Genomic DNA, 12,177 nt, shown 5'->3' with positions numbered 1-12,177 from the left:
TTTTTTCGTCATTGCGGTTTAGCCATGCAGTTTCCTATTCTTAACAATGTAAGCGGCATGTCTGCTATTTTTATCATTGTTCAAAGGTCAGAAGTTCAGTATTTTCATCTAAGGGTCAGAAAGTGATTACCAGAATGTCAATCGCTGACTTCTCAACCTCCTTGAGGCATTCTGGGAGTTTTAGTGCATTGTTCTAATGCTAGGCCTTGCTTAGCATAAGCACTCTCTCACATTTTCCTAAGCTAATTTACATTCTCAGCAAGGCTAATGAGACAGAGCCAAGCATCATGCTAAAAGACTTACACTGCTTCGATGCGTGGTGTTGCCATGTAGACATACCCTAAAAGTAATTGGAATTGTAAAGCCAGTTTAGCTGTTGCTACTTGGAGCTACCAGTCACCAAAGGAACAAGGATGTCTGGAGGAGAAAGAATGAACTGAGTTGTTTGTCCAAGGGAATGGAAGAAGGAGGAGGACACATAGCTGGTCAGTGTATCCAATCAAAGAATGGACTAATGTGGAAGGGAAATGTATGCAAAAAGAGGAGGAGAAAGAACATAGGTTGGAGATGTCTATGATAAAGCGCAGGGAAGAGAAGAAAGCAGGGAAAGAAGAGCACAAATGGAGACAATGTGACTAATGTCACTAAAAAGGACAAATGTCATATTGCATTGAAGAGAGTTAAAAGCAAGACAATGAGTCCTAATATTACTTTTCCATGTAATGATCCTCTTAGTCATGAAAAAGGACAGCTATTCACAAGAGATTCTGCCTAAGCTGGCTCCCCACACTTTGCAGTGATTTTGTACTGCAAAGTTCTGCCAGTATCCAATAAATGCAGAAGTGTTTTTAGTAAATTTAAAAAAAAAAAAGAAAAAGAGAGAGACAGTTCAGTCACTTTTGACCCTGTGATCTTTTGTCTCCAGTAGTATATAAGAGACTAGTTTTATTTTCCATTTCTAAATAAATATTAGTTTCTATTTAAATTCAGATGCTGCAATAAGGGAATTACAAGTCATTGTTGAGGTAAATTAGCAGGAGATCACTGGGTCTGTCTCCACTAAATTTGGTTTATTGAGTTATTCATGCCAATGAAAATTAAATTCACAAACAATATTTTTTAAAATGTAGACAGATTTTAGAACTCAAAATAACAATAGTCACCATAGAAATATTGACTGTTACCATCAGGATAATAACAGTAGCTTTTTTCTCAACATCCTTTTAATTACAGCAGCTTCTGCTGCCTCTGGTATTTTGAAGCCTGTCATAATATTTGCTCTGAGCTTAGTCTCTGGAGCAAATAACTCAGGTGTGAAATATAGTCTGGACTAATAATTAGGCAAGGACAGGGCTGGTACAGAGGATTGTAATGGTACAGTGGTACTCTGTCCCTTTTTTATTTGTTCCAGCCAAATTTTAAAACCAACTGCCTAGGAGGGGCAGTGCCATTTCTATTCAGGCAGTGCTAAGAGTAAATTGACTTCATGATTCTTTATAATCTACCTGATTCCTTCTGGCTGCTCTTTCCTCCACAGATGTTAATGACCCTCTCTCCTTTTTAATGGTCTTGAAGTTCCATTAGTCAAGCTATCCTTTCTTCTGCAATGTTGCTGTCTGGTAGAAAAGTGAGATTACCAGAAATGGCTATTTCACAACTCTGAAGACTTTTTTTAGTTCTAGCTAAAAAGTTGAATTCAAGTGTGGTAATTTTAATTTGGGTGTGAAGAAGAATAATTGAAGTGTTGGGTGCTCAAGAAGGCTAGATGTTGTATTATGAATCTGAATAAGAGACATACCATTTAACTATTATGACTACAGTGAACAATTGTGACTCCAGTGAAACAATCTGTTTTGACTATTTTTGCCCCATTTGTTGTATTTTTTAAATTTAATATAATCTAGCAAAGTAGTGCATATTCCAAATAAAGTTGTATTTAGTTTTGCTCTGATCTTAAACTGAATAGTAATCCTGGGCCCCTAACATATTAGTAAATCTTGTTTCTTTTAGCTGAAGAAAAATATAGGTTGTCTTGATGCATCACACTATCTGCATCCCTATTTTCAAAATCCTAGATCCACCCATAGGCAAGGACCATCACTCCTCATCTTCAGATAGCTGCCTACAGGTCTAGCCATGTCATGCCCATTGACTTTTCAAAGACTCTAAGTAAAACCCTGAAAGGCAATAACAACATTGTGTCTAAGAGCTTAGGTTCTAATTTCATATCTCCTCCTAGGCACTCAAGCTCTGCCTCCATTCTTTTCCCTGGGCTACCACCAGTGCCGCTGGAACTATGAGGATGAGCAGGATGTGAAGTCAGTAGATGCTGGCTTTGATCAGCATGACATTCCCTATGATGTTATGTGGCTAGACATAGAGCACACAGAGGGTAAAAGATACTTCACCTGGGACAAGAAAAGATTCCGAAACCCCAGAAGGATGCAAGAGTTACTCAGAAAGAAAAAACGCAAGGTAAATTATACAGAAAGAAGAAAGAAAATGTATATGTAAGATTACATCATAATCTAGGCCATAGAGTCTTGACCAAGGGTGTCACATTCCACATCCCTGATAGTGTTAGTAGGCAGGGAAGGTCACCTGACAATTTGGTGAAAACCAAGGGCTGGGCTCCCTCCCACCCAGTCTCTGCCCATCTTGGGGCACTGCGCTCCCTCTCACCCTGTCTCTAGTCCTTCCTCTGCCCTGCTCCCAGAGCAGTTACCCTCTCTTCCCTGTTCTCAGGATCTGCCCTACTCCCAGGACTTCTGAGATCCCCAACCTGCCTCACTAGTCCCAGTCCCAAACCACCATTGTTCTCCAGGCAAGTCCACAATATTCTACTTGCCTGCCCTGCTCCTGGGCTCAAGTGTATCCCCTGGTGTGAATCACGATCTCCCCTGCAACCCTCTTGTTCAAGAGTCCTTCTTTCCACCACCTCCAGGACCAGTCTGTTGCCCCAGCTTAGGCCCTGGGCTTTATATATTCTCTAAGCCCAGCCCCACTTCCCATCAGGCGTCTTCCTTTGAGTACCACCTGAGCCCTGTCTGCAGCCTTTCTCCTCTTGAAGTAACAGGAGGACTAAGCTCCCTGTTACACCAGAATGAAAACTTGTTAGTAGCAGTTGCAGTGTTTGCTGGGGAGGGAGAGCTCTCTTTCAGTCTGTTCCGCTGCTTTTGCTTTTGGCAGGTGTTTTTGTCTGGATGTCTTCAGACTGGCAGTAGCCACTGATGTGCTTAATATTAATGTCCCGTAAATCACACCTGATTTCACCCAAAAGCCAATTATTGATTGGATTGTTGGAAAAGTCCTTAAACTGTGCATTTTTTAAAATTAAGTTACACAATAGTTGGTCTCCTATCAGTGGAATCTGTGGCATCAAGAGGTAACCATGGAAAATAAAATTTTGGCTGAATTTGAGAGAGTCTAGAAAATTTGATATTTGCTATATGTTTTGTACTATATTTACCTGAATCCAAAAGGACTTTGAATTCAAGAGGACCCCCACCAAATTAGATGCTATACATGTGTGACAGGAGGCCATCTCGGGGTCAGGTCTTAACATCGGTCCACCCACCTGTCCAGGGCAGCCTGCCCTGTCTTTCCTGCCGTGACTTGTTGTATAAATATCTGGTGTAAAAATGCAGGAGGCTGCCCATTAAATGCCCCAATGCCTAGGGCGTTACATATGGCTCTGACCACCCCGATACCATGTCCCATACCTCACAGATGGCATCCAAAGTTCTAAACCTCTGACCCAAAACTTGGCCTCACAACATCTGAGGACTTACTGGGGTCCAACTGTGGTCTCAGACATCTGTAGATTTACCTTGGCCATATTGTCCCCTCCCTGGGACATCAACTTACACCCTCATACTAGGGCCTCCCACTTATGCCCTCTCACTAGGGCCTCTTACTCATATTGATACTTTTGTGGGGCTGGTCTATATGCAGCCCTTCAGGTTGCCCCTACAGCCCTACTCCGCACACCCCTGGTGCAGCCCTTCAGGCTCACCTCAGCAGACCCTACTCTGCACCCCCCATGCACATGAGGCATGGCTTCAGGCCACCACCACAAACCCTACTCTGTGCAGGCCTCTACAAATATTTCTGCCCCCTCACTGGGGCCACACTATTACCCCCCTCACTGGGGCCACCAGGGTCTGACACTCCATGGGGCTCAGGTGCCTCTCCCTAGGCATGCCTGGCCCCCATGCATGTCTCTACATCTGGGTTACCCACCAGGTTGTGGGGGATGGGGCTATAAGGCGCCCCTTACTCACCTTTCACTAGAGAGGCAATTGGTGTGGCATTTCCTGGGCAGGCAGACACACCATGCCATCCTACCTTAGCAGGATGTAGTTTTATGTCATTCCTCAGGACCAGGAGCCTCCTGTCATCCCCATAGCTCCTGCCCTTACCTTCAAGATGTTGTGAGCAGCAGCTCCAGCTAAATGATGCTCCCCCTACAGCTGCAGCCAGCAAACCGCTGGCTCCCCTGCTCAGGCCTATTCTTATTGCCAACAGCTGAGCCCTGCTCCCCAGTCAGGCAGTCCCCTGCCAACCATGTGACTCCTGACTGGGGAATGCTGCCACCTGCAGGCTGCGCTGCTGCTTGGTCTTAGCCCTTAAAGTGGCAGGCACCAAAGGTGCTCTACCACAATATGGAAAATTATAAGACATTTCTTATAATAGTCCATGTATATGAATCTAATTATTGGAGCATTCTCTTAAATGTGTCTCCTCCACTGCTGCAGCATGGAAAGCAGCAACAGCAAGGGGGCAAGCAGTTGGGAGGTAAGTCGCAGGGAGGGCAGGCAATCTGACCCCAGCCGCTTGCCCTCCTAGCACCTTGGTCCCCTGCTACTTGCTACCCTCACCCCATGTCTGGCCTCCATCCCATGACTTCCCTCATGGTATCTGCTTCCCCCTGTGTCTTCCCCCCAGCCACTTGACCCCCCTGATACCTGTCCCCCACCCACTACTTCCCCTCACCTTCCCCAGCATCACAAGCTGTGCTTGTGCTGGATCCTTCCCCGCTCTCTGGCTGCGTACTGGATCAGCTGCACACTGGGTTCTGTGCTGCTCCCAGGCTCATCACTACTTTCCTCACTAGTCCCTGGATCAGCACAGAGCCAGGGGGTAATCCAGGACCCAGTGGGGATCCAGAGAGCAGTGAGAAAATCAGCACAGAGCCAAGGAGTGGTGAGTCAAACAGCATGGATCCAGGGAGCAGTACAGGACCCGATGCTGATTCCCTTACTTCTCTCCAGTGGGGTCCTGCTGAGCCAGGGAGAAGCAGGAGCCAGTACAGAGCCAGGGAGGGAGTGAGAATTGGTGTGGAGCCAGAGAGTAGCACAGGATACAGTGCAGCCTGCGTTTTCACTTAGTATTCAATTAGAAGACAAGGCTTCATTTCCCACCATGTTTAATGGGGGAAAATACGTCATCTTGGAATCAGGTAAATATGGCATATTAAGAAATATTTACATTTCTTTGTTTCATCACAGATGTCAGACATTTGTTTACTGCCCCGTGTATACAACTGGGGGCATTTTTTTCAGTTGAAAAGGTTGCTTTTGTCTGAAAAGTAATGTTGCACATAAAGAAGCAGATTTCTACTATGGTCTTTAAAAAGCAGCTATTTTATGTGTATGTGGAACTGTATGCACAAGATCAATAACTGCTTTTTTAAATATGTGACCATGCCTATTCTTGTCCTGAAATGAAAACTGAGCTCTGACTGTATTATGCTGTATTATTAATGCTAATGGTATCTTCTGCTTTCTGATCCTGGCAGCTTGTTGTCATTATAGATCCCCACATTAAGATTGATCCTGCATACACCATCTACTCTCAGGGCAAAAGCAAGGACTATTTTGTGAAAGACAGGAATGGGAAAGACTTTGAGGGTGTCTGTTGGCCAGGTAAGAAAACCCTTTGCTTATATTTTACACAGTTTAATATGTTAATTTTAAAGTGTATGCCAGAATAAAATAAATGAGCCAAAAGTGGGTACCCAGCTGGATAGACCTTACATTTCACAAGTAAAATATACTTGTGACAATCTTACGCTCATAATTCCAGGTTTTTTGACATTTCTAATATGCTTCTTAATCTTCACAGGACTGTGCTCTGAGGTATCCATGGTAACAAAATGCAACTCAGTCTGTTATATTAAATTATTTTATTTTAGAAACTCAGATGTTGCAGGCTGACGGACTGGTACAATGAGAGTTGTTAAAACAACTGTAATAAAAGGGCCTCAAGGTTCATGGTAAATTCACTCAAGGTTTTAATAGTAATAATAACAATCCCTCACTCTCATGTAGCACTTCTCACCAGTAGATCTTAAACTTCATATAGAGAAAGTAAAAATCATTGCCTCCTTTTCTCAGAAGAGGAGCAGAGGGAGAAGGAAATTAAGTACCTTGTCCAACATCATCTAGCAGAGCTGAGAATAGAATCCAGCTCTCTGGAGTCCCAATCCAGCGCATTATATCATGGGCCACTGATGAACACTGTGCTGAAACAGAGGGACATGTTTATAGCTGAAGTCAAACAGATGTGATCATTTCAACGGGAATTTTTTTCAAAGGTGATTATGACACTGGTAGTAAGCCACTAATAATGTGGTGTAAAGCCCCAGCCCATACCCTAATGTTTAATTTTGTTTGCATGAATAAAGGTTTTGATTACAATCTCATTCCTTCCTGGGTCCACGACAGCCATCTGCACAAAGCAGGGTTACATGCTTCAGGCATTGTGGACGTTGAGAAACCTGCATGCCTTGCATCTTTTAAAACTATGTGGGGAGAGACACCTTAATGGTATAAGGAAACAACAAGAGAAGGATACTTGCAGTAGTAGTCAGAAGAGCAAAACTGGAAAAAATGTTAAATCAAAGTGGAGGGAAAAAAGGCTGAAGAAGAAAATGGGAGGAAAAAATTAAAATAAAGAGAAAAATGGTGGTGAGATGGGAGTTAATGGCATCAGGGCATCATTAAGGGCAACAGGTCCTATATTTATGTTTTAAAATAACCCCCTTATTCTGAGAAGCAAAACTTTTGACTATGTTGCTTGTCTTAAAACTCTAGCTCCATGCTGGGCAACCTAAAAATGAAAAAGTCAAGGGGTTATATAACATGGTGGGGCTTTAAGTATATAGGTGTGTTTTGCTGCATTTTTGACTAAATTTCCATTATTTTTTACTTGCTAGAATGTGGAATATAAAGGGAAAGCTTCTGTAAACAAGGAAATATCTAGGGATCCTCAACCAGGACATAAAGTGACACCAAATTTGCACACAATGTTTCATCCCTGTGATTCTACACTTATTATAGGCAATTAACTCAATATTATCACTACAGATCACATGTGTGTACCATAATACAGCCACCAACCTTCTGTGTGGCACTAGACATTCTCTGTGTCTACAACAGCAGTCACAATGCTAAAGAAACAGATCCAGCTGACCCACTTATGGTCCACATTCATCAACCATGGAAATCCAGCGGTAAAGATGTACAAAGAGGCACCCTTGGTTTCCATTATGCTCAAGAGTACTCTGCTGCTGTGTTGTAGATATCGCTTATGAGCTCATAACACTAAACTTCTGTTACTTCACTGCCTTCCAGTTCACTCCTGGGTATAGCTCAGTGTGCTGGAAGGTCCTTCAAATAGTGTGGAACTGAGTCCAACAGAAGCCAAAACTTGATGGTCTTCAGAGCACAAAATAAAGTGTATTTTTCAATTGAGTTTTATTTTCACTTTGCTTTGATCTTTATTCTTAGCATTTTCTATTATATATCATGCAACACTACAGCAACGGCAGGTTTATTCGTGCTGAAAGGCAGCATACCTGCACGTTACAATACTCACACATGAAAGCAGTAAGCACTGTAGAAGTTAACAAAATAAGAGTAATGCTCCATACTTGCAGGTTCCTCTTGTTACCTGGATTTTACCAATCCTGAAGTCCGAGAGTGGTATGCAGATCTGTTTGCCTTCCAAACATATAAGGTTTGTGTTTTTTTCTTTTGTAATCCTACATAGTACATAAAAAGCCTGAAAACAGAAAAGAAAAGCAGGTAGATAAGATAAGATAAAATACTGGCTAAATAAGCTAGTAAGTTTTCATATTTGTAGACTACTACTAAACTGTAAAGGCAAATATCCAGAATGTAGCAATAAACCCATAAACTGCAAAAGAGTCTTCACCGCAGCTTGTTTCCACTAGGAAAATCAGGACTCACCACTGAAGCAATGGTGGTAGCAACAGTGTAGACCAGTGATAGGAAAAGTGCAGCCTGTGGGCTAGATTGGGCCTGCAGTAGACTCCATTTCCAAGCAGCCCCTGCCCACGTCGCTGTGGTCAGTGTCCATGGAGACCCCAGGAGCAGCAGCACTGTGACAGTGTGGGGCCATGTTTCTGTGGAGACCAGCCCCAGCAGACGGCTGGGCAGGGAGCTGCTCTGAGGCTAGCATTTTGTGGCAGTGATAGCATGGTCCAGAGCTGGGCAGAGCTTCGATCCGCTGCCTCCATGCCTCAGGCAGGGACATGCAGGCAGCAGATTGTGGCTCTGTCCCATCTCTGAACACACTGTCACTGCTGCAAGATCCCAGCCCCAGCCCAGCTGGAGCAGCTCCACACCCAGCTGTACACCCTGCCAGCACTGCTGGGGCCGGACTCCATGGAAACCCTGGCCCCATGATATCATGGTGCCACCACTACTGGGGTCCCTAAACTAACCCGGACAGATTCCTTTTCAGCGTCTTCCTGAAAACTTCAATGAAACAGATTTCACTTCAGTTAGGAAGTGAATTTCTGCTGCAATTGAAAACCATTACCTCATATCCTGCCCTCTGTTGCAAGGGAAAATTATGTTTTCTCCCTCTTTTTTATGGAAGCTTTTCAAGTACTGTATCTAAAAACTGCTATAACATCCTCTTCTCCTTGAATGCCTTTTCTCCTTGAATGTCCTTCAAGCATTTCTCATGCTCCTTGTATTCTAATCCCTTTTGCATCTTCATTGCTCACCCCTACATCATCCCCAGATTCTTTGCACCCACCTTAAAATACAGCACCCAAAACTGGATATAGTATTCTAGCCGAGACCTAACCAGTGCCACCTCTCTTGTCTGGCACACAATGCCCAAAATAGCATTTCCTATTATTGCAACAGCATCACATTACTGACTCATGTTGAACTTGTGACCCACTATAACTACAGATCCTCAGCAGTGATCCTATCCCCCATTCTTTGTTTATGCATGCATTTTCTTCCCTTTGTATAACACCCTTTCTTGTCTTTAGCCCAGTTGTCCAATTTCTCAAGAACCTTTTGAATTTCAGTCTTGTCCTTTACAGTATTTGCAGCCTCTCCAGGTTTTGCCTTGTCTGCAAATAAGCAGTATACTCACTATACCTGCATCCAGGGTGAGTCATTTTGCTACCAGTTCATCTAGCCTAGTGGTCTTATTGCTAGTTTCTTCCAGTATGAGTCCATGTAGGATATAATAGGAATCAGCTGTCTTTCGTGGAGCTCACAGTTACTTTCATTGTAGCCTCACTGGGAAGGAACACTTTTATGTGTTAGATCTAGTGCGAGAATCATAGATATTCACACCTCACAGTCCCATCACACCTAGCTTCCTCCAGGCTGAATCCTATGTTATGGCCACTGAACACTGCCAAGCTCCTGCTGTTTTTTTCTTGGAACCTTACTTAGCAAAGGGCTGGTAAACTCATGCCACTTGTCAGCCCTCACTTCATGTCCCAACACAGCTTTTTCTGCCTCATTTCTTTCTCTCCTTTTCTGCTCTTATACCCTTGGGTGGTATTTTAAATTTCTCTTTTGATCTATCCTGCTTCTCATCCTCCTTCCCCATCTCCTTCACCAGAAGACAGTAATAGCAGGCCCATTTTAGTGAGGGTAAGGGGTGGCTGTAATAGGGAGATGAGAAAGCATTTCTCAGCACAGAGCAAGGGCAGCAGCAGGCATTTTGGGTGGGGAAGTGAGTTGCTGGCTCAAGAAGCAAACATTACTGGTTACACCTCAGGTGGTGACCCACTGTGCTAGCTATGCTAATTTGGTCCACTGGTCTTAAATATGTTGCCACCCCCCCTGTTAGACAAGTCCAGCACCCACTATATTAAAGTAATGACTTAAATATGCCCTTAATGCTACACTGTACCCTAGGGTTCTACTGACATCCTCTTTGTCTGGAATGACATGAATGAGCCTTCCATCTTCAAAGGGGCAGAACTAACTATGCAGAAAGATGCTGTCCACCATGGCGGCTGGGAGCACCGGGAAGTTCACAACCTCTATGGATTTTACCAGGTAGGACATCCAACAGAAAAATCAAGTGCTATGAATATTTTTCCTTTGGTGGCAATAAGGATGATTATAATTTTACTGTAAGAGCTCCTGCAAGGCTCCCATTACAATTAGGTCCTGTTGAGCTAGGCATTGTCTGATTGGAATCAGCTTCTCCATGATAAATCACATCTATAATAGCAATGACATCCATTCACCTTTCTGCCACAACAATGTAATAACATTGATGTATGATGTGTGCAATGTTAGTAAGCCCTTTATTTTCCTCTCCTGTAGTGTGTTGCAACAAATCATTTGTACTTTGATAATAGTTACTGTTATTTCTGGACATATGTTTCTTACTGTTCCTGCCTTGAAAGATCTAAAACGGCAACCTGATATACATAGAATATAATTAAGGCCAGCTCCCTATCAGTTATCTTCATGCTTTTTAGCAAATGGCAACTGCAGAAGGACTCATCAAGCGCTCTGGAGGAGAAGAGAGACCTTTTGTCCTCACACGATCTTTCTTTGCTGGATCACAGAAGTATGGTAAGTATGGACAAGCTACATGCTGTTGCCAAATATACTGGTAGAGCTGATTTTCTTTTAATACCAAATTTTGACGGGCCTAGTACTTGGTACCTTGGTATTACTAACCACAGCAATGCATTATCATCATTAAGACAGCTTTGATATACATCTCCCATATAATTGAGTGGATTTAAAATTTGACTGCTGCCTTATCTTTCATAGCTGGCAAAAATTGGAAGATGGATAGCAAACCATGGTGTTCCATAACACATACCCACCATCAGTTGCCTATTCCAGTAGTATGCTCACACCAAACACAAGACCTGAAATGAGTTTGCTAGCTTAGAATCCCCCTCTTCCTCCTTTCTTAGTCAGACCTGTTCATTGACTTATGAGCCTGAACTCAGTATGTAAATTTAAAGCAGTGCTATTGGGATTTCCAGGAGCAGTATGGACAGGGGACAACACAGCAGATTGGAGTTACCTGAAAATCTCCATTCCAATGTTGCTTACACTCAGCATGGTAGGAATTTCATTCTGTGGAGGTAAGGTGTTTATTCTGAACTTTTCACCAACAGTAGACCATCAGCTGGATTAAGCTTGCATTCTGAGGCAGATTTAAACACAGATAATGAAAAGCTAGTGTTTAAGCCCCAAAACAGCCCTCTTTCCTCTTACAGTCCAATGTATTTCAAAGCAGTTTTATATATTTAGGTTAATTACAGCTCCAAGTCCCATCCTGAACTGCAAACCTCAAGCTGTCGTCTGTTAGTACCGCTATAATTTAATCGTGTGTCCAGAAGAAAGACTTACCATATCTCTCAAAGCAAACAAACCACTTTGTCAATAGTTGGATGTTACAATTTTTTTATTTATTTTTTTACTTTTGTGAGATCAGGCTGGTACTTTTCAGCAGGGTAGCATGTCCATATTCAACTAACATATTTAAGCATTTGGCATGTTTGTAATGGAATTCCACATTTTACAGAAACCTTTCCAAAAACTCATTGTCTGTCTCTCTAAAATCTAGCTGATGTGGGTGGGTTTATTGGAAATCCAGAACCAGAACTACTTGTTCGCTGGTATCAGGCTGGAGCATACCAGCCTTTCTTCAGAGGCCATGCCAGCCTGAACAGCAAACGGCGTGAACCATGGCTGTTTGGAGAGAAGAATACACAGATCATCAGGGAAGCCATCAGAGAGCGGTACAGCCTTCTTCCCTACTTATATACACTGTTCTACCGGACACATGCTGAGGCTGAACCAGTTATGAGGTAAGATCATAATGGACTAAATCAAAATGAAATCTCTTGTTCTTTAA

The 12,177-nt window shown here is 43.0% G+C and overlaps 1 protein-coding gene across 2 annotated transcripts in view; it reads left to right on the top strand.

Moving 5' to 3' along the window:
• GANC (glucosidase alpha, neutral C) overlaps positions 1-12,177 on the top strand; it is a 45,348-nt gene that overhangs the window by 19,179 nt on the left and 13,992 nt on the right. Inside the window, exons 11-17 of one of the 2 annotated variants that reach the window (XM_019551864.1) lie at positions 2,240-2,475; positions 5,801-5,927; positions 7,943-8,022; positions 10,203-10,346; positions 10,778-10,874; positions 11,300-11,401; positions 11,887-12,130. In XM_019551864.1, coding sequence (XP_019407409.1) covers positions 2,240-2,475; positions 5,801-5,927; positions 7,943-8,022; positions 10,203-10,346; positions 10,778-10,874; positions 11,300-11,401; positions 11,887-12,130 — 1,030 coding nt within the window. Of the gene's footprint in view, positions 1-2,239; positions 2,476-5,800; positions 5,928-7,942; positions 8,023-10,202; positions 10,347-10,777; positions 10,875-11,299; positions 11,402-11,886; positions 12,131-12,177 lie in introns of those variants that run through there. The other variant, XM_019551865.1, reaches the window with a different exon arrangement.

The sequence above is a fragment of the Crocodylus porosus genome, unplaced genomic scaffold (genome assembly GCF_001723895.1).
Source record: "Crocodylus porosus isolate Cpor-Errol unplaced genomic scaffold, CroPor_comp1, whole genome shotgun sequence".
In the NCBI taxonomy this organism is placed as follows: Eukaryota; Metazoa; Chordata; order Crocodylia; family Crocodylidae; genus Crocodylus; species Crocodylus porosus.
This window is presented reverse-complemented; position numbering and strand designations above follow the sequence as displayed.